This window comes from Parambassis ranga, chromosome 15 (genome assembly GCF_900634625.1).
Source record: "Parambassis ranga chromosome 15, fParRan2.1, whole genome shotgun sequence".
NCBI classification, from domain to species: Eukaryota; Metazoa; Chordata; class Actinopteri; family Ambassidae; genus Parambassis; species Parambassis ranga.
In genome coordinates, this window is record NC_041035.1 from 11047143 (window position 1) to 11070866 (window position 23724).

General features: G+C 41.8%; 1 protein-coding gene across 2 annotated transcripts in view; it reads left to right on the forward strand.

Moving 5' to 3' along the window:
- The first annotated feature begins 389 nt into the window (after positions 1-389).
- Positions 390-23724, forward strand: part of LOC114446812 (RAC-gamma serine/threonine-protein kinase) — a 38984-nt gene continuing 15649 nt past the window's right edge. Inside the window, exons 1-3 of one of the 2 annotated variants that reach the window (XM_028422606.1) lie at positions 390-666; positions 17842-17967; positions 21521-21632. In XM_028422606.1, the coding sequence (XP_028278407.1) occupies positions 621-666; positions 17842-17967; positions 21521-21632 (284 nt within the window). In that variant the 5' untranslated portion in view covers positions 390-620. Of the gene's footprint in view, positions 667-17841; positions 17968-20659; positions 20679-21520; positions 21633-23724 lie in introns of those variants that run through there. The other variant, XM_028422607.1, reaches the window with a different exon arrangement.

Below are 23724 nucleotides of genomic sequence, written 5' to 3' on the forward strand. Positions count from 1 at the left end.
AGCTCTGCAATATTTCATCCTGTTTATCAGAGAGAGTGTTAGTGATAAAAAAAGGAAGTGGGTATATGATTGGGTGGGGAGAGAAGAGAGGAAGCATTTGTCCTCACAATAACTAGTTGTTTGTCTTGTCAGTTTGTGAAAACGGCTTCGGAAGGCAAGAAGGGAGAGAGGGACCAGCAAGAGGAGGAGAAAAATAAATCCATGCCTTCTTTTTCTTTTTTTTCTCCTTTCACTTCCTTCCAGGCTGAGTCACTGCTGTTGAGGAGGAAGGTCTGGAGAGGGAACGAAAGAGGAGGAGGAGGAGGTGGAGGAGGAGGGGGAGAAGAAGACGAAGAAGGGAGGGAGGCAGGGAGATAAGCCACAACAGGAAGCAAAACGACACACACACGTAGACATACACACCGCGTGTTTGCGCGTGTGTGTGTCTGAGAGAGACTGCGCGAACGAGAGGGTGAACGGGAAAGGAAGGGAGGGAGAGTGACGCGGAGGCTGGGAGAGCCGGCCCCCCTCCTCTCCTCCTCTCCCTCTCTTTCTCTCCTCTCCTCCTCTCCTCCCCTCCTCCCTCTCTCTCTCTCTGTGGAGCAGGCGTGTAGCGGCATCAGACTCGGCGTGAAGGAACCATGAGCGATGTCACCATCGTTAGAGAGGGATGGCTCCAGAAACGGGGTAAGTACATCCAGTGCCTCTCTTCTTCTACCCTCCTCCTCTGTGCCTCTGTGTTCTCTTCTCTGCTTCTTGTCTAGACTGAGGGCCTGGTCGTGCCTGTCCACATGTGCCGGTGGGATGTGAGTGTTTGCGATTGAGTATGTGTGTGAGTGATCACATGGATGTCTGATTATCCAATGTACAAGTGTGTGTATGTGTGTTTTCTCCCACACATTGTTTTCTGAACCTCTGAAAAACAGTACTGTGTGCATGGGTATGCGCATGTACACGTGTGTATGTGCAATTATGAACTATACCAGTACTGGTGCATAGAGTTCTGTAATGCCAGTGTGACCACTGGCCAGCAAAATCAGTTTAGTTTTGCCTCTGTTGATTTATTTAACATCTTACGTTCGTAGAAAATCCTGAGTGGTGTCACTGAGAATCATATGACAAGGGGTTGAGGGGTTAGTTGGGGTGGAGTCGGGGGGGGGGGGGTACTGACAACACATCCTGTTTATAACTACATGAATGAGAAAAGGGGAAGATGTTGTAATAGCTAAAGAGCACATAGTAAAAATAGTACTTCCTTGTTCTTGGAGTTTATGCTCAGTTACTGGTTGCTGCAACAAGTGAAAAGTAATTTATAGCAGGGCCAAACTCAGCCAGAAGTGATATACAGAAGCTCTGTGGTGACTGCAGCACTGACACACAACAAACCACAATTTAATGGGGTCGTGTGTCTGCTGTTGCTGATTTCTTCAGGCTCAAGGATGAGTGTGTGTGAACATGTGTTTTATAGAGAGAGAGCCCCAGGGGCAGACAAAAGGGGATTTCCAGACTTTTAGGCCAGTGCGCACCATTCTCTTGATACAAATGTGATACTACGAATGTGTAGCAGAAACTGTTGAACAGGAAGTGACATGGATGCATAACAGACAACAGGTTTCTGGGTAATGTAGGCTCACACTACACAGCACAGCAGGAGAACATGCTGATTGCTCCTTACTACATGGAGTGGATGCTCTCTCTCACTCTCTCACTGTGTCAAATGTACATCAGACTGTATTGCTGAAGAAAGGGGGGGGGGGTCTTTGTCTGTCTGTACCAGCATGCCAGTGTGATCCTCAGACAGTAGTCTGTGCATATTAAGAGGAACACATCGCCCCCAGTCACGACGCAGCAATATCAGTGTTTGTCAGTGTGAGAGAGAGAGATAGAGGTTAGGAAGGGAGGGGTGTTTGTTTGTGTCAGGAATATGAATGTTTGTCTGCATCATATGCTAAATCTTTGTCTGTGTTTGTGTGTGTGGAGACAAGCAGGGTCAGGGTGCTGACTCACTGTCCAGGTCGTGATACAGCAAAGACTGCAGTCTTAGTCATTATACAGCTTTTTTTACTGACATAAAATAGCAAGAGAGCCTGAGAAGGATAGTAAAGGGGTTCTGTACTTGCATTGAGATGTGTTGTCACTGTCTGTAAGGCCTGGACTTTCTAACTTCTCTAAGCAATAGATGCAAAAATAGATGGGAGAACAACAGAGAAAGATCCCTGACCCCTTTGTAAAAGAGTGATGCTTGGTGTTGTTTAAGTCGATTTTAAGAAACTTTTAAAAATTTATCGGAAGAATATTTAAAGTTTCTGAGTATTCCAGAGTATACTCAGATCGTAATATCATAATTGTTACAGTTAATATTTTTAGATAAATTACTTGCATTTTCATGTTGTAGTTCTATGAAGCATGGCTAGAGTTCAATAGTCTGACAGCTTCAGGGAAGACGCTGTTTCTGAGCCTGGTGGTCTTGCTCTGGATTCCTCAGTCTCCTGTCTGAGGGGAGGGGTTTGATGGGTTATTACACCGACAGTGTGCATTGCTGTCAAAAAGTAATTTTTAAATTGTAATATGATATAGGCATAAGGTCTGATGGTTTGGTTCATCAAAACTTGCTGCCGAATATATTGGCATGCATGGTATGCAGAGACATGCAGAGACATACTGCATTTGCACAGTTATGTATTTATAATGTGGTTTCTATTTGTGGAGTTTTGAATGAATGTATTTTATTAATTAGTTGTGGCCTTACTGTAAACAAAAGTGAAATAACTAATTGATTAAACTTAGGTGTTTTCTCTTCCTAGCAAAAAAGTTAATAATGCAGATGTCTTGCTCATGGCTTATCAAAGCTTTAGATTCTGTCATTTTATTACCTTCCTTCACTTGTTCCTCTGATTTTATTAGAAGATTCATAAGACATAACAGATTATATGAACAAAAACACATTAAAAGGATGTTCTTCTCCATTTGTATATGAACTCAGTTCGTTGTTTACCACCAGTAGCTAATCATCGTCCTGCAACAAACCTTAGGACCTTCGCCTCTTCAAAATAAAACAGTACATTATGTCCTCAGATGACCGAGGCTTTCAGTGCTCGCTCACTACCATTGCGATAATTTCCTTCCTGCTTTTCATTGAATCAGAGTGAGGAGTGCACTTAGCTGCTTCATTTCTTTATCTTTGAAAACAATGAACATGCACACAGTATAGCATAAAGGCGACTGACTTGTTCCTAATGATTACGACTGAAGGATTAAAGATACTTTGACTCTGCTGGAAGTGTGGTGACAAAAAGCTGTTCTTTGAGTCAACAGCAGTTACAGGGCGCCTTTTAGATTCATCTTTAAAAACCTAAATCTGAAAAATAATTCTGGCCTAAACAGAACTTTACCTTCTGTCAACCCATGTGAGGCCACAGAGGTCACAGTCAGCCACTGTAGTTGTGGATACTGTTACTTCCATCAGCATCAGCCTACACAGCAGTCAGCACAACAGATGGCCAGGAGGGAGGAGAAACACTGAAGGAGAAAGACAGGGAGAACAGCATCATCTTTTCTTTGACACGCTCTCTGTCCCCCAGAAGTGTTGCTCCACGAAGCTTCTAATCAGATGAGATACAGCTTTGTCAATGTGGTGTGAATCTTGTCTCTGTCTCCCCCTGAATGATTTAAACAAACACACATATGGTGTGGGATGCTAGGAGTAATCATGCAACTTGGCAAAATAACTAAAGACAAATGTGATAAAGAAATAGATAATTAATTTTTTTATATTTAGGTACAAGTAGAGTTCCATGTTAACATTGAATTCTTGTAGATATCAGAAGATATCACTGAGTGTAGTGTTTTTGAAATATAGTAAGTGCAGTTCTTCTTTTTAGTAACTTATTTTAGTTTAAATAAGGGTTGCAAATGACTTTACTCTACAAGAATAAAATCAGATGAAATGCAGATGTTCCCACAGGCTGTGACAAGCAAGAAATTCCAGCACAAGTAAACACAACTCTCTTAATAATATTGGAATGAGCACCCAAGTAGTAAAGACATTTCCCTTCGGTTCTTCTGGCAGTTCAGTCATGTTCAAGTGCAATTGTGCTTGATTTTTTGGTAGCAAAGAAGGTTATGAGGGCACATTCATCGGCATAATTTTGTTTCATATTCAGTGTTTCTGTCCATGAAAATCCTTTTACTGTATGTGTGTACACCATTTGATTCTTGCCGGGCTCTGAGTCATGCAGCTGAAGCATCGCACCTGTCTTTTTACCAACTTTTGTCTGTGCTACGATTTAATCCTTTTGAAACTGCTAGTGCTATACTGTATACATTAGACTGCTGTGGGGTTCAGTGGGTGCAGTGCAGTGAGGCAGCCATCTTGCCTCAGTGAGTTCAGTGAGTTCAGTGTTGCTAGAGGCTGGCTGGCTGGATCAGGTGGCAGTGCCAGATCTCTGATATCAATCACCAGCCACTGCTGCCGCCACTGTCTGCTGTGTTGCCCTTCTCCTCCCCTCTCCTCTCTTCTCTCCTCTCCTCTCTCCTCTCTCCTCTTCTCTTTTTTGTTTCTCTGCCTGTCCACCTTCCTGTCCTCCTCTTTCCATCCCCTCTTATTTCTCAAACCCACATGCATATACAGGGCCATAGCAGACAGGCAGACAGTGCAGGCTTTGTTATGAATGGCATCCTCTTGCACATCCGGAGGAAGTGTACGCTCCAGTGTGGCTTTACAAACTGTCTCCATTGTCCTAAGAATGACTCACTCTACACTGCAGAGAATGGCAGTCAGCCAGACAGTCAGACAGACAGACTGACAGCACAGCACAGACAGACTTGTCTGCAGAGCCTACAGACAAACAGCACCGGAGAGACAGGCAGAGACAGAGAGTTTGTGACAGATACAGCCACCACAGAACAGAGGCAGACAAGTCGTCAACTGAAGCGACCTGCAACTAGCGGGTATGGCAGCATGTCATCTTCAATTTTTGTTTTGCAGTTGTTTTTGGGTGGAAAACTTAGATATTAAAACTTAAAATCCAAATGCTGCACCGGACAAACTCTCATGTCTGATACAAAGTAGTCTGCAACAGAAAAAGGTAAAAAGTGATGAGCATCTGTTCAATAAAACAAAGCTAAATGATCTTTTCTGTATTTCTTCATGTTTTCAGAATAGGCCCAACATGCTGCATTATGATTTTGTATACTGCCTTGTGTGGGTTTGTTTATTTCTAAGTGGCCTGAAGTAGTATTACTCTGTGAACTCAGTCAGATCAGCAGTGAGTAAAGTCTCCTTGTAAAAGCCATGCAAACAGGATGGATTAATGGAAGTGTGTAGAGTGAGGCAGTCTTCTATAAATGAATGAATGGATCAATGAATGGAGTGCTGATCAGTGCAGATGGAGAACTTGGATAGCGGAAGTATGAGGGGGTAAAGGGACGAGAGGTTGAGTAATCAAATTAGTTTGCAGCTCAGCATCATCAAAAATGCTGACCTCAAATGTTTGGTCACAGCATGGATGGATGCACATACATTTAAATGTGTACACTTTACCCAAACAGAATTATGATTATTTTTCTACAGCAGCAAGGATTCAGCAATTCATGTATATTTCATAATTGAAACATATTCCTAGACTACAAGTGTAATCAGAAGCAGATTGTTGGATAAACACATTACATACATTAAATATAACATGCTGGTAATAATGAAAGAAAATGCACAATCTGCAACAAATGAAGACGGCATCAATTTTTGTTAATATTAATAAATCACCATTTACCAACCTTTTCCCTTTACCCAAATACAAGAGACTACTATTCATTTAAATAAGTTAATTATCTTTTTCCCGGGTGTATTAAATGGATTACTTGGGAGGTACTGTAAATATCCTGTTCGCCTACTGCACACAGGAATCTCATAGACATTTCTGTACTGATCCCATGTGATCTGGTGACAGCAGCAACTCCGTCAACACTTGAACAACGCAATTTGAGCTGAAGCGGAAACCAGAATCTATGTTTAAATGTGCTAACACAGAGATTAGACTAAAGGGGCAGTGTGTAGTTTAACATCTTGAGGTATTGTGGGCTGGTTAGAGGAGGCTTTGGGCTGATTAAAGGAGACAGGTTATAGTGGGGGTTGGTTCGGCTGATTTAGGCCAACAGATTAGTGACTAGTGGCTAACAGCTAATGTAAAAGTAAGTGTAAGCTAACAGGAGAGGGACCCTAGAGTAAGACTCATTGCCACTTCAGTGTTTTTTCTTGGGCATTTTTTGTTTATGATATATATGGATATATATGATATATTGATCCATGTATTTATATTATTAAGAAATGACAACAGCACATCAGTAACCAAACTATTGCTTACAAGAGGCGACCAAATATTGTATTGTTTACTGTATGCTGGAAATGTGATTTGCTGCAATATTCCTGCGATGTGATGCACACTTACAAACAAACTTGTTGCACTTTTATTTACCCGAGGACACAAGAGTTGAGTAGAGTATCACTATCTCCCTTTCTTTTTTAGCTCACAAACACTGGTTTCAAACATGGCTGTAATGGTAGACAGTGGTCTTTATCTGTTTGCCAGAGGCATCTGGACAGCCATAGTTGCTCTGGAAAATTTCTTACATCCTTAATGTATTTTGTCCTATTCCCTAACACAAACCTTTGCATTGCCTTATTTGTATAACCATAATAAAGTGAACATAGATCAAACTGCCATCTGAGGGAGGGTTAAAGCAGTGAAAATATATTTCATTATATTCTGTAAATAGGTAGATCTTGATGCTTCAGATGCTAAAATACCTACTACTGGAGGAACTCTAATGTGCTGACTTTGAATAAATACCTCATACAACTCGACCTCACAGAGACTGAATTCTGAAAAAGAATAAGAAATTCAGTTTATTTGGATAAGAAATATATTAATGAATGGTAACATACAGAACTGTTGCCATTATGATATCACTTACTGCAAAGCTAGTTAGCATAGCTGTTGTAGTAGTTAGTGGGTGTTGATGAAGATTCTCAGTCATCCAGGTCACCATATGTAGAGAAGATTGGACAAGGACAACACTCAGCTGTTCACCTCCACCTCAAAGACAAAGGACACTCATTTGAGGACAACAATGTTCACATTTTAGACAGGGAGGAAAGGTGGTATGAAAGAGGAGTCAAGGAAGCCATCTATGTTAAGCTGGAAAAACCTTCCCTTAACAGAGGTGGTGGCCTCAGACATCATCTTTCTACCACATACAATGCAGTGATTCCATCCATTCCCAGAAAGTTTGCACATACTCACAGTAAGAACAAAGGGCTGTCAACCAGTCCACCTCCGGCAGTTTCATAGTTGTTAGCCAGTCGTTAGACACACCTGGCCCAGTCAGCCAGATCATCACAGGTAAGTATGGAAACATTTAGTCCTATTGTTTAAGTTTTACCCAGACCCACCCACTGAGGTCTGCAACCACATATAAACCATGTTTCCCCACCAAACAGTTAGAACTGATGAAGCTGCTTGGATGAGCAGCGAAACGTCTTCAAGAAAACTCTACAAGTCCAGACGCCTTGCTTCAATCTTATCTAGTAGTTAGTGGGTGTCCTACAGATGATGCTGCTCTGGTTTCAAGGTGTGATGCAAACATATAATGCACCCTTGTTTACCTGGATGCTTGTTTCACCTGTTTTTTTTGGTCATGTGTAAATTATGTAGGTTCACTTGATTTGGTTTGAGTTCGCTGCTGACTTAATAGTTGAGCTGCATGCTGGTGTCACAGTGGTCAGGTTAAAGGGACAGTCATTCTATTTATATCCTCCCACCTGTAATCTGTCTCTGACAGGATTAACTAAGGCAGTCACTTCAGCCTGCTGTGCCACACACAGACACGCTGAAAATGTGAGCCATGATTAAATACAAGCATTCAAAAGGATATAGCATGGGAAGAGAGTGTAGAGTACATGCAAGGCAAGCTCCATGTAACCATATCACATGTTTGTGTTAATGTGTGCTTCCATGCATGTTTTTATATACATGCATTCACTGAACCTCTGTTAGATTGCCTGATGAAAACAGAGAAAAAAAGACCAAACAGCATCAGAATTTTTCATCCTCTCTGCCTCCTCCATCTCTGGTTGCCAATCTCGAGTCATTAATTAGCTGTCCATGATAAAATTCCCCATTCCCAATCTGACACTAGTGTAGAGCAGTGGTAATCATGTCAGCAAGGCTTGGCTCAATGTTCTGAGGGGGCTAAATGGCCCCCATATGGTCCACTGGCTGGGGCCCGCTCCTTACCATGCTCTCATTAAACTAGTGCTTAATATACCAAGGTAAAGAGGGGGGCGCACACACACACACACACACACACACACACACACACACACACACACACACACACACACACACACACACACACACACATACACACACATACGCACACAATCAACTGTAAGAAACAAATCAAGGCATCTGATTGGGGATTGGACACAAAGGGACAGGAGGACAAGAAGGTGGTGTTTGTTTCTGTGTGCAAGTGGTGTGTGTGTGTGTGTGTGTTTTGAGAGGCTGTGGCTGTACAATTGTTGACTTGCCATCTGTCATCATGCAAAGAATTCTATCTTTGGGTGTGTGTGTGTGTCGAGAGGAAAGATGAGACGAAAAAGAAAGAAAAAAACGATGAGCGAGGTGCAGATGTCTCACAGTGTACCGGCTGGAACATGAGGTTCAACAGCAGACTGCTGTATGAGAGGAGGTGGAGGGGGAGAACAGAGAAGAAAGGAGGACGAACATCTGCCATATTTAGATATTGCTCCGTGGTTTGAGTGTTTCTACACATTATCTGGAGTTTGAATAGACCTGAGAAATGGCCTGCTCATTAAGTATTTTGCAGGACTAGCTGGCTAAGTTAAGTTTAGTATTTAGAGCTGAAGCTCAGTCTTTTTTACATCTTAAGAATGTCTGTAGAGCAAACTGTTGAGTATTGAGGTAGCTTTTTATTTAAGAATAACCTAGTATCCTTGTATTTTTATATTTTTTTTATTTTATTTTACAGGATTACATAATTTAGGAATGTGATTAAGGAACAAACACGATACCACCTAATTCTTTTCTGTTAAGTAATCAAACATGCTTTGGTTGTTACTGATTTTTAGAGTAGTAGTAAAGTAGCAGGCTTGAGGCTCATTACAAAAGTACAATATACTCAAACCGATTACACAACACATATAGTCTACTTCTGAATTGTCTCAGAGCCTGGAGTGCCTGATGTCAGCCAGCTGAGGTGGACACGTTGTCAGAAACAGTCTTTCAAACAGACAGACGTTACAACAACATGACAAACACCAGCTCTCAGGGAAGGAGAGAGAGGTGTTTGCCTGAGATGAACTGACATATACAGTTGTCTGTCACCTCAGACTGTGACAGACAGGCAAGCAGTCACACTGTGTGATATGTTTGTCCAAATTCTACAGTGGTACATGAAGTTACACTGCCTAAACACCAGTAAACAGCATCAGACAAGCAGAAGTCATATAAGCTTTCATGAAGCCTGTTTTGGGTGGTGTCAGGGTTTTTTGTCAGAAAAGTTATGATTAAAATTTCTGTAACTTGCAGACAATAGGGTGTGAGAAATTTGAGTAAGTCTGTGTTGTGCTCTTTCTTTGTGCTGTATAATGTTATGTTTTAAGTTATGTGCTTAAAACTGAACCCCTCTACAAAAAAAGCTAAAATGGATCTAAAATAGTTGTCAGTTTCTCAAAATATGTGCCCATCAAGATGGACAGATGGGCACACACTGTAGCAGGTGGAGAGACACACAGGTAGCCAGGCAGGATAGAGGGGAGAGCAGAGAGCAGCAGCTAGTGAGGTGAAGAGTACTTACTGTCAGCCCTTCAGTGCAACACATGAATGGAAGCTTTGAATAAGGAGCGGCTGGTGTGTGTGTTTGTGTGTGTGTACATATGTGTGGAGGGGAGTCCTGGATGGGGGTGGTGCACTTGACTATACTTAAGGCATAGTATTTGATTGTTTATTCCTGCCTTTTGGGATATATATATATATATATATATATATAAAGTTTACATGCAGACATGTAGAGCAGTTTTTCTTTGTTGCTCTAGGAAAGCTCTACAAGAGCTTAACAAAAGACCAGGGGGCCCTTATATTGTCCACAAAAACACACACATGCACACGTAACGCCAGCTGCTGCCCACAGCCCTAGCCCGGCATTTCTGAATTAATAATACAGAGCCAGCCACTCTGGAATAATGGTGACTTACGCACACATCCGTGCACAAAGCTTTGCACCTGTTCACCACTGCTCAACTGGACAGAGTTGGGATCCACACCACGCACGTGCATGCACACACCCCTTGTTGCCTGTCTGTTGTAGGCAATAGTTAGACAGCTGTGTCTCCCCTTTGTTTTCTGATCATAGTTATCATCATGGAGTGATTTAGTCCTCCGCTGTTAATTCCTCTGATTGGATGGTTTTACATCCAGTTAATGTTGAGTTATGGTAAAAAATAAATAAATAAATAAAACTACCTTAAAAATGTTGAAAAAGGTCTTGGTCCTGAGATCACAAAATGCAGATTTTAACATAATCTTATAAAATACTTATATTTAGAATTGTGTGCTGCATTTTAGAAATAGATGCTATTTAATGTAGATGTCAAGTGTGTAAATTAAATAAAGAAATCAACGTTGCCAACCCTAAACACCATCCAAAAGATAGAACAGAGAGTGGCTATATACCAGCAATCAGTGCAATTTGATTAGCCTCCTCATTGGCTGTGTATGCCTTTTCTAATCGCATTGGATCCACAACATTCTCACACAAGCAGCGTGGCATTCCTAATGTTATCGGGTGTGTGAATGCAAGGGTTTTTTTGTTCTGGTTAGCTCAGATTGTATTTTTACCTTGTTGACATGCTAGAAGACATCCAGACAGATCAGTCTTTGTGTGTTCAATGGCATGTTATGCCTTGGTAGTATGGTGTGTGTGGGCAGATAGGATGTGTGTGTGTGTGTTGGGGGGTAGACCATCTTTATGAGCAGTGTTAATTCTTCTTGCTATGATTTATTATAGACACAAACCTGAATTTTGCTGCTTGGTTAATAGCAGTACCATTTAAGCCTCTTTCTGTATTGGTATGTTAAAATTTAGGACTACAGTACGAATGTGGGTGAAAAACATTGATTTACATTCAAACAGTCTTTATTGGACTGTGTCTTTTTGTGTGAGGCGGAACAGTGAGACATTGAGGTTGCATCTTTAAATGGAGCTGTATCAAAGGGCCACAGAGCAACATGCTGCGTGAAAGACACGTTGCTACACACTTCTGATTACGGACTCATGGCATACGTTGTGATTACACCAACAGCGGTGACTTGACTTTATCAACTTTGTTGTTTATGAACCACAAAGTGAACAACCTCTTAAGTGTTATCATAGCACGATAAATACTGTATGATAATACAGTATTTCAAATCTTGTGGATTGTCACAAAACCAGAAGCCACCCCTCTATGATGTCTGAGAAGAGTTTGTTCTAAAGCCGGCTTTATGTACTGTACAAGAGGTCATCCTGACCCCAGGTGTGTCTCTTGCCATTAATGATCCTTCTTGACAGGATAGACCTTTGTAAACACAACAGCACAGAGCACAACACAAGCACTTAGAGCAAAAGGTCACACAAAAATCCTTTGAATAACACCATTAAGGCAGAACACAGTAAGGTCTTCATGGGGTGAGGTTTTTATTTGGTGTCTCAATACCTATTATTTTTCACTGTAAGCAATTTTTTTTCAAAGACAGTAGAGCACCCTTGAATTGTAAACTACTCATTTGGTGATTTGGTAATGATCTATATATATTTTTTTTTAAAATACACAAGCTAACTAAAGTAGTTACTGCATTCCATTAAGATGGTAAGATTACAGTTTCCTTAGCTAAGTGACCTTCACACACCAACTGTGTGTGTTGTGTGTGTGGGTGCGGGGTAGGGAAGGGTGGGGGGTGGGGGGGGGTAACAGGGAAGCCAAAGCCTCCTGTCTGGCACAGGTGGTGTTGAGCAGCAGCCCTCCAGCTAAGATGCTAATATGCTAACACCGCAGTAATCCCATGGTGCTTTAGGAAGCAGTGGACCCTGCCTCTTCCACTGCAACACACATGAACAAACACTTGTATAAATGCACACACACACATGCATACACAGATTAAAACTGAGTGGCTGCATGTCAAAATACACACACTTACACCAACTGACACATAAACACATGGCCTCCTGTCATATATATATCGATATACCGTATACACACACACACACACACACACACACACATCAGTGCTGTGAGGGGGATTAGTATGAGAGGCGTCTTGGCTGCAGTATGTCTGTCAGTCATTCTTCAGGTCTGTGTCAGCGTCACAGCAGTGGCCATCATGCTCCAGGGAGCCACCACCATCTACTGGATTGTAGTGGTACTGCAGGGAGGAGGGCTTCTAAGAGAGGGGGGAAAACAGACACAGCAGAAAGACGGAGGACAATAACAAGACAAAATATCTTTTTAAGTTCTAATGTGGTTGTCGTTTTCAAGATTCAGAGTATTCTCAGTACTGAATCTCTGTATACAGTACATTGCCTGTGTGTGTGTATGACTACATGTACAAGTACCTCCTTCTGTACCAGCTGGGGTAGCAGAGGGGCACCAGGGCAGCCTGCATAGTAGTGTGTGCATGTGTGTATGTGCATCCAGCTCAGTCTACCAGGAGGCTCTGGCTGTGTGCAGCTGGCTGGGTGAAATCTCCTAGTGGCCCCCGAGGGATGGCCATGCTCCCATGGGTTTCCACTCAATCTGGCCGCCTTGTGGCAGCCCTGCCCTGCCCCAGATCTCTGTCACTGTCATATACCGAACTGCATATACATAGACCCCCTCTCACTCGTGTTCAGCTTTTTTTCCCCTCACCCCTAACTCCTGCATCGTCTTCATCACTACCCTGCTGTTGCTTCCACAAAGTCTTGTTCCACAGCCTGTGCCATAGGCTTCTGCAATTACTCCACCACTAAACCTTTAAACCCAGCTGCAGCCCCAGCTTCAAACTGAATTTAATTCTTTGATTCTTCAGAAGTTGTTATCCCCCATGTTCTTGTCTTGTTATGCAAGTGGCTTTCTGAGTTTTTACAAGGAGCATGTGGCACTTTTATGTTGTTATGTGTGATAGTGAATGTATTTAAAGCACTCATGCACACACTAACACCAGTCCAGCCTCAATGTGGTAATGAGACTAATGCAGTGTAAGTGGATTGGCTTTGAAGAGCCTGGATTCGCCTTAAGATGTCTGAGCAGGCTGGAGTTAAAACTGCTGGTGTTGGGGTCATGCTCCTAACCTTATCCTTCTAACCATACAGGTAAAAGGTTTTTTTTTTTCATACCTATGTTTTGGACTAAATAGAATGATGCCAAATGTCCTGTCCAGCAATATGCAACCTGCATACGGTACGGTTTTTTTTGTGTACATGATGAAACCATTAGACAGATGTCTTCTTAAAGGATCTTACCACACAATTCCCCACTTTCTTAACCCCAGTGCCCTCTGTGCCAAACACACTTAGCTCCCCCCTTTCCACACTTCCTTTATCCACCTGCCTGATGTTTAGCTAATCCCCACCCCTCTTCCTTCTCCACTCTATCTTTTAATGCTTTTACTCAAGTATTGGCCACTAATGCTCACATTAGACACGTGAAACCCCTTCCCCACACTGCTGTGTCTGTATGTGTCTCAACTTTTGTCTATAGGTAGATCAGACAACCAATTTCCACTCAGTCCGACCTACCAGCATTCTGCTGTTGTATCCTGGTGCAGAACATATTTACATTTCTCTGCAAAAACTCTTTTTGCATTTATTAATACACATTATCTACTTGTTGTATTCATATTTTTGTATTTTAACATGATAGGGCTGCAAGGGAACATTACATTTATTGCTAATTAAATCTGTCAGCTACATTTGCAGTTAAGTGATTGCTAGTCTGTCATTAAGATAACATAAAAATCCACCTACTGCACTCTCTGTATTAGTCATTTATTCTTTCTTATTGCAACTAAATCTGTTTACTGCTTTGAGCACAGAATGTATGTATGTGTAAGTGGATTTGTGTGCTGTAATGTGGACAGACAACACATTCCCCTTTCTGCTGTTGAGCTGCTGTGTATGTGCTGGAACGTGGGAGCAATTCCCCTCCACCCTCATTGCTGCCTCTCCCTACCTCTACACACACCACCACCCACCACCTCTCCAGCTCCCAGAGTGCCAGTCACACAGCCCCGTCTCTGCACCATCTGCATATCAGCTCAAGCCTCGGCCAAAGCATTAAATTAAATCCCTGTTTGGGTTGATTAACAAATGGCTGGTGAGCTCACATAGTTATGGAGTTATTTATTTAATCGTCATCAAGGCTTTTCCTGCTTTTTGTCTGCCTGGTTCTCAACTCAAATGTGTTAAACCAGCAGAGCAGTGGTGTGCTGATGTCCTGGAGGAGAGTGTGTGAGACAGAAGAACAAGGAGAGACTGTAAAGTTTGTGCAAGTTTATTGTCTCATTCTCTCTTTTGCTGGCTGAAGTTCAGCCTACCTATTTGTACCTGTCCTATCTATCCTCTCCGCATTCCTCTCTCCACTTTCCACTCTCTGTCCTGAAATGAGTAGTTAATCAGTCTGCTAATTAAGTGACAGTTAGCAAGCGCATTGTTGTAATTGTCCAATCAGAAAGCTTGGAACGGACACACTCACAGCTGATTCATTTCTGCCTCTTACTGGTAAATCCACAAGCTGCAAATGAAGGATGCGCCAACATGATTTACTTCTCCTAGAATAATGACTTTTGAAAAAGTCTTGTCTGATTCTAGTCTTGTTGATTAGTTTCTGCGTCAAAAAGAAGAAGCTGGAAAACAGGTCTTCACAGGTAGAGACCTGGTGATTGAAATATTTATAAATGTATATAGTTTCATAAAATAAAACACAATTGCAAAGCATGAGCTAGTTAAGACTTCAAACTAAATGGAGGAAAGTGCTCATTCAATGCACTTTCATACACTTCAAGATGTTTTATCTCAATCTTTCTAAACATCCTCTGTCCCTCAGATCCTTCAGATCACCCACGTTCTCCCATTTTACTGATATCTTGTTGTTCTAACAAGAAACAAGAGACTCCTGTTGTCTTAAGCACTGTATAGTGTAGTATTTACTAATTGGCCTTAAGGGAAAAGAAAAGTTGTGCAGAAAACTAAATGAAACTGAAATGAGGAGTCCGAGAGAGATGGTGTGGGAAGGAGACCGGCTGTTCTGTTTTCTCCAGCAGTCCAAACTAGAGACATGTGGCTCCCCAGACAAGCTGTCCAGAGTGGGAGAGCTCGCTGGACTCATTACAGGCAGGGCCAAGACGGGATAGCTTGACAGAACACCATTGGATCATACAGAGAATTGGAACAGTGGAAACAGAATTGTTTTAGACTGTGTATTTGCGTGCGCGTGTGCCTGTGTTTGTTTGGAACAGCGTGTGTGGACAACTGTCCATCTCCTCTCTCTCCGTCTGTGCCACCCCTGGCTGCCCCCTCCCCCGCCCCCCCAGTGGACATGCACATACTCACACACACATGCTGTCTAGGTCTGGCCAGAAGGATCGCTTAAATGTTTTCAGTTGTACTGGACAGCTGAGGGATGAAGTGGCCAACCACAGGCTTCCATTGGTTGGACACCTCATCTAGAAACTGACTCATAGAAATGACTGGACTTGGACCAGCAAGCCAGTCATCACTGCCAGTTTATAATAGTTTTATCAGTTTAACTTTCTCTTTATCTTCATTCATGTTGACAGTCAATCCATCTCTTCTTCCAATCTAGTTTGAAATTAACCTGAATCTTTTTTTTCTAGATGATCAGTTTTTTTCCACAGCACAGTTTGAGTTCACAGCAGCAAGTGGATAAACCTTTGAACTTTAATCTCACGCAGATTAATACACAGTATGTTTGCTTCATAAGCGTCAAAGGTTTCTATGTCGTATTGTATCTAGTAATGGAATTAAAATGTAAGCAAAATCCCACAAAGCTAAATTGATGACAGTAAACCAGATTGGCTGTTATCTCAGTCTGTTGTTTGGTCATGATCAGGATAATATGCAGTCTCCTTCCCCCCATCCCATTTTATTGCTTTGCTTTATAACATTTTTTTCTTTTTCTCTTCCTTATGCGTAATTCCACTCCTCCCATTCAGCCCCATCTCTTCAGCCCTCTGTTTATCAGTAGCGAGTGATCCAAAGAATATGCTTTGTTTCTGAAAGAACGGGAGAAGGAAAAGGGAAAGTGAGTGGGTGGATTTGTGAAAAAGAGAAAAATAGAGACTGAGAGAAGAGGTGTGATTTGGTAGTCCTGATGACGCACTGGCACCCACAAGCATTTTTCTGTCTGTGTCTTTCTCTGGCCCAATGTGGTGGTTAAGATCAGTTGCAACCACTCTGCCACACACACCTCCACCAGCACCCAGAGGTACCGGCAGGGCCCACAGTCGCATGGTTCCTTCAGCGGAGCAGGTGTTTTTCTGCAATGTGTTAACGAGCACGGCCTGCTGTCATTTCCGCTTTAAATGGATGTCACAAATAGAACACGCACACATATACTCTCTGCCTATTCTCCTCTCCCAGCGAATTAGCCGAAACAAGGTGATCAGAGCAGTTACTGGGCTTCATGTGTGTGTCAGTTATGAGCATGCACGCATGATGAGTATTTTAGTTTTTACAAGATGTGTAAAAGTGTGTGTTTATGTGAGTGGACGGCTGGTTAATTAGAAGAGGTTGAGAAGTAGGGAACATTTGAATCCTGTTCTGGTTTTCATTTCTGTTGAAATGAGAAAGTGAAATGTTTACACAGCTCCCGGCTTCGGAAAGTGTTGTCGATTGTCATTTTCTTACATCATGTCCCAGTGTTTCTTCAGCCATGCACTCTTTGTTTGTGTTTGTGTATGTGCAAAGAGATTCATCTCTGTATTTGTACTTATTGTACTTGTCCAACTATGTGTGAATCTGCACTCGTGTGCACTTTAATCCATGTGTGTATCCATGCTGTTTCCAGTAAGTGTTATCCTCCTCTGTGGTGTGGAAATGTTTGTCACTCATGTAATCCTACAGCAGGTCATCTGATAAAGCTGTGGTACCACCTTAGTGCCAGTCTGTACCAGCCAGTTGGGTAATATTCTGCCACCAGCTGCTCACCAGATGTTATTTGTTGCTGTAGTCTAAGAAGCATTATTCTCTCTATGTGTAATCTTACTGCATCTCATCTCACCTCATCTCATGCCTTGTCTCTTCTCGCCTTGCTCTCGACCAGTGTTTTTTGTAAATCTGTGTGTGCGTTTTGCTTGTGTGTACTTGGTAGAGGGGTCATCACCTCGGCACCTGCCCATGAATCAGCCAGATGATGTTTCTGGCATGGATAGTTTGAGTGTTGTGCTGGTAAACATGTTTTTGCCATTTTTTACATGATAATCCGATCTGAATCTGGCAAGCGTTGTGGGAGCCATAGAGATACTGTGTGTAGATGTGTGTTGGTGTAAACACCGTAGTGGGTGTATATGTGTGTGTAATATCTTTTGGACAGATGAGAGTTGAGCAGAACAGCTTTTAACTGTCTAGGGAATAAAATCTGTATTTGGCGTTAATGCTAATTCACGTATAATATCATGGCAAACATTATGACCCTTTTGCTTTCAGCATGATCATCACTTTTTTCTTATAATCTGAATTCAGTTGTGTTTTTTTTTATTAAACACATTTCACTGACTGTTCTGTTGTTGGTTTTATTTTTCTCTTCAGGTGAATACATAAAGAACTGGCGACCACGTTACTTCCTGCTGAAGACAGACGGCTCTTTCATCGGCTACAAAGAGAAACCTCAGGATGCAGATCTGCCCTACCCCTTAAATAACTTCTCTGTAGCAAGTACGTTATCTACCATTAAAGGTGTGATTGATCAGTTTTTGGCCAAAAGTATAAGGATGCAGTTTTAGAAAACTTAGCACATTTTATTTTTTAACATCGAGTCCTCCTACATTAAGAGCTTTTCATCACTGTAGATCCCTTCTTCATAAAGTCTGCGTCTTAAAGCTACAGAACGCTACAGTGGTTGATAATGTCACTGTCAAAATGCCAACCTCTTATGTTATCTGTGGGACGAGGTACTGGTCTAAGGGTGTCAAATCAGATAATGGCCAATGTCTAATACTTTCAAAGTGCTGAGTTGCTGTATAACCCCCCCCACCCCCCAACCCCAGTTTATTAATCAACTCCCTTGTATATATGTTAAAAAACACTCCTGACATGTTGCTCTAAATCTTTGCTTTGTTTATACACAAAACATGAAGCTTTAGTGGAAACATTATACTCTGCTGCTATAGTGATTTCCTGTAATAGCAGTCAGTTCTGCACCCTTTCTCTGCATATTGTACCCATGTACCTGGCATTCTGTACTGACAGATTAGGTCATAATTTACAGCGATAATGATTCTGTGACACTTGCTGTAATTAACCCCTGTAGGGAACATTTCAGTTCTAGGAAGAATCTCTGCAGGTGGTGGTAGGAAATTGGCTTCTTGCATCAGGGCAATAACAGTTGAAGGACATATAATAACCTGTATTTTGTACGAGATGTGGTCTCACCTTACAGAACCGCAGCAGTTGTAGTCATCGCTTGTCAGTCATCTGTCTGTTCTTTACAGAATTCACAGGGATCTAATTAACCATTTAACAATATATCATCTGACTGCACCTGGTTAACAAGCTCCACAACATTTCTGACACATGTAATTAGCCAACTAATGAGTTAACAAGATTAATTTTGATATTTTTCAGTCTCATTACCATCATCGCCTCTTGGTAAATAGTACCTGTACAACTTTGTTGAGGATTTCAGGATGTTATAAGTAGAACTGTATCCTATAATCCAACTCACAGTACCTAAAAGATGTTTTGTGTTCTTAAGTATAACGTCACCTTTTCTTTTTTAATATATAAAATACATTAGTGTTTGCATGCTACAAAATCCTTTTTCTGTGGCTTGAAGTGCTGTTTATCCTTCAAGATTGCTGGGTGTAATTACCCAGTTCTAAAAATATTGGTTGTAAGATTTTTTTTTAAAGGGTGATTGCACTGCAGACAGTAATCAAAAAGTCTTCTAAGCAGACAAGAAAATGTATGTTTAAGTTGAAATGGGATCAGGGCGCAGTAATTTTTATGGCCTCGTTTTGAAAAATGATAGCAGATTATTTAGTAATTTGAACAATGGTAAAAACAGATTTAGCGTATATACAGCATCTGCCTTTTAATACATAAATGGATACATGTTATGTAGTTGTTTACCATACATCCATACATCACTGGCTACTTACTATAATCCGATACAGTGGATTCTAAGCTGCTGTTTCCTCTCTTGGCAAAAGGCCTGATGCAGATGCCACTGTAAAACTACACAAGTCATTCACAGTGTAATCCTAAACTGGACTCTAGATTTAGATGCAATTTATGGTTAATCATCAATTGATTTTGTGAGTTAAATCAAGAGCAGTGCAATGTGGACTTCTGAAAAAACATGAACAGAATAGTAGCTTAGAATTGGTATAATGTGAGGGCCAAAACACAAAATATGATGAATGGTAGAAAGCAGGCTGACATCATCACAGAAAATGATAAAAAATGGTATCTAAGGATGGAGGAGGAGTGAACAAGGTAGGACTCCTGAAGGGAGGACAAGTATGGAGGAATGAACGATGGGAGCTGATCAGAGGGGGCAGAGGGAGAGAAAACTTGAGGCATGGGGAGGAGAGAGGAAGAGGAGAAGAGAGTGCAGAGGCAGAGATGATTAGAGTGAAGAGCAACGGATGAGAGATTGAGAGAGGAATGGTGGGATTAGAGGTATGGTGGAAAGGAGGGGAGTATGATGGAGGAGAGGAGGATCGTCAGTGCTGAACAGACAGGGAGGAGGAGACGAAGACAGGGCTGGAGAATGAGGGGAGAGGAGAAGAGTTTGAGGAGGACAAGCCAGGCCATACATCCGGCCCCGGCTGCTTGGCACAGCACTGGCACTGCCACATCTGTTGCCCAAAGCTGGGAGGCCAGGTGGTGTGTGTGTGTGAATGCGTGTGCATGCGTGTGTTTGTTTATTTGTGTGTGCCTGTCTGTGTGTTTATGTGTGTGTGAACAACAGAAGTGGTCAGATGGAACAGAGATGGTACAGGCCTGTTCCCTGCAGAGGGACTCATACATACAAGCCTGTCGCTCACACACACACACACGCACTAAACTGCTACACAGATTTCACAATTGCCTGCTGTGGCAACAACCCAATTTCAGCTAACATTCAAACTTTTACACGTGTGTCTCTGTCTGTGGGTTTGTCCATGTGTGTGGCATCAACCATAGCATGACCTTGTTTTCTGGCAGCACAGCAGGCCATGTTCATGAGTCAGGTACTAACACTCTTTGTGTGTGTGTCACACAAAGAGTGTGCGAGTTTACATTGAAGCGCTGCTGTGTGTATGACCTGATTGGTGTTGTCATTAACCTTCCTGTCTAAATTTAGGTTGAGCCATGACGTGCTGTGCTGTGCCACACTTAAATGGAAAGTAACTGGAGAAAGAGGTAGCTGAGGACAGAAGGTGAGGAGGACAGAGGAGAGAATGACAGGAGACAAAGGAGGGGAGGAGAAATGGAGGGTGATATATGCAGAACAAGTGTGGGAGATGAAAAGACAGGAGGGATCATTATGCTGCTTTACATCGGTTCTTGTCCCCAATAACCACAGAGACTGCTGAGGGACAATGAAGATGCATTCTTTCCCCACTGTGAGCTTGCAGCCCCATCTGGCTCTCAGTGTGTACGTTTCTGCTGCTTCTGTGTACTGTATCATACATTTGAGTAATAATGGCCTACTGTATTGCCTATTTTCATAGAAATGTCTAAATGTGTCTTTTGGGATAGTCACCAGATGCATATGCAGAGAACAAATAGTATCTCTTGGCACTGGAAAGCACCTTTATTTGAGTCAGTAGTATCTGAAGTAACTATTCTAGTGTAAGTTTTAAACTAATCAATACAAACTAAGTGTTTTGTTTTTTAATGATAAGGGCAAGATATAAAATGGTTTGGTAAAGTTTGTAAATTAATTCTCATATTAGTATAGGGATCCTACATTACAGTATATCCATTTAATCTGTTTTCACAAAAGACATTTTCATTTAAACCATAATGACTTTCAGCCCATATTTGGTGTTTGACCCACACAAGCTAAGTCCAACTGGAATTCTGACTGGAAGTCTGAACAATTTCAAAATAGATGGACGACAGTCGGGCACCTGTTAAAATGAAGTATTCAGATGGCACATATTGACCACATCTCCTGGATAGGCTGATATCAGCAGTGTCTTCTGTCTCTATTTTATGCTGTTGAATACAGAACCACTGCTGTAATTGCACTGGCTCTCTGACTGCCTTGTTTCAGAATGTCAGCTGATGAAGACAGAGAGGCCAAAGCCAAACACTTTCATCATACGCTGCCTCCAGTGGACCACTGTCATTGAGAGGACCTTCCACGTGGACTCGCCTGATGAGAGGTCAGACTGTTGATTCATACTACAGTCTGGGTTTGGTTAGCTGCTTACATTATGTTAGACTGTATCTGACTAGTCTCTGCGGCAGCAAAGAAGAAAAATGATTTACACTCAAACAGGTCTTTCAAATCAGTAGTTCCAACTTCTACACTAAATGTATATCAGCAGAATTAAAGATGGACAATTTCTGGCCAAGTAAAGGACAGAAAAAGTTAATTGTTGAAAGTATCATCAAGGGCAGAGATATGTATGAATATCTTCGTACTGTAGAGAGTTAGTGTTTTGGTGGTGTGAGAGAGTAAGGGAGAGGGTGAGGGAGACAGAGTGGAAGGGAGACCTTTCAAGTAGCGTTGGCATAAATTCTCCAGCTGCTCAGTTCCTTTCTGAGGAGCTGAGGTGTTTATCTCCAGAAAATGAACAGCTTTGCCCAGAAGACCACAGATGCTTCTGTGCATCCTTTGAGTTTGTGTATATGTGTGTCTATGTGTGTGTGTGTGTGTGTGTGTGTGTGTGTGTGTATGTGTACGTTGCAGCTGTCTGTCCAACTTTGACTGTTATATGCTGCTTTTGTAATAGTTTTGCCGCTAGATAATCAAACAAATATTTCCTAATTAGTTCATAAAGTCGAGTTTACACAGAAAACTATAAAGTGGACGCCACCAGGCTCCAGATGTGAGTATGCTTTCTGTAGAAGCATATGTGTAAATTTGCAGGATTTGTGTGAAAAAAATTATTGAAGTTTAGGTGAGTTGGAAAGATGTGTGTGCCACAACTGGCTTTCTGTGCCTGTGTGTATGTGTATGTGTGTGTGTGTTACTGTATCTGCTGTACTGTACCAGTGCTGGCAGGGCTCCAGCTACCACAGCCCCAGCCGTGAGGAGAGAGGGTGGCACTTGCTGGCATGGCGCCCGACTGTAGGCAGGCCCATTATCTCTCATTAGCAAAAAAAAACTCATTATACAAAAAACACTCTAACCGAGAAAGAGCATTTATCTGCTGCCTGACCTTGAGAGAGTTCCCGTTGCTTTTCACGTTGCACACACACATGCACCCACATACACACACATCCAATTTGAGGGCTTCACTGTTGTAGATGGAATATAACTTGAGTTTGCCCTTGTTTTAGAGTGTGTAGGGTATGCTCAGAAGTCTTTGCAGAAGAAAGAGATTCACATCTTAAAAACACGGTTCAGATGAATGTTCCTCCAGATCCCTCAAGGAAACATATGGGCATGTAACTCAAAACAAAACTAAGGAGGTGATCATTTATGAGTCAAACAGGTTTCATTATTATAATCTCCCTACAGCTCCTTACAGATTTGCTTTCTATCCTGTCCTAAGGATTTCTAAATATTTGAATATCATCCTTGCTTCACCTCATTCTGGGCTCTGTGATGTTTTGTGTTAACATGTAACCCCTGCGTGTGGCATAGGATTAACACTTTGAGTGAAGATCAGTGGGGAAAAATGTAAGGGAGGATTCTTTTCACAATTTGTTCGAAATCTCTCTTCTCTTCTGTTCTCTGCTCTTCACATTATTATATTAATCATACTTAAACTCTGTGAATGTGTCTCCTCATTCTAATGCATGTCTGGCCCTCCACCACAGATAATGATCACACACATGCACGCAATCAAACTCTCACTCTTTCTCTCAACAGATGTTGAACAACACTGCTAATGGAAAGTCAGTGGGGAGGAACAATGTTAGCAAACAACAATGCATTGTTCACACTAATGCATTGGTGTGTGTGTTTGTGCACAGCCACTCACCCTCACATACACAAGCGCACACTGGCAGGCATTAGTTCTGCTCTATGATCATTGCTCATTTGGTTGAATCTCTAGTTGAATATGTTTCCTCTCTGTTGAACAAATGGGTGTTTATGTTAATTGAAAACACTTGATGCCTTTAAAAAACCTAGGTTAAATCCTGGTTATATAAATGCATTATCCATATTGTTTGAGAGTATAACCAGTGTGTTACACCTGTGTAATGTTGCATGAGCTGGTGTACAGGTTATGCTGTTGAGCTCTGGGCCACAAGTAATATCTTGTTTGTGCTTCTACTGTTTACTGTAATGTTACTTAATCT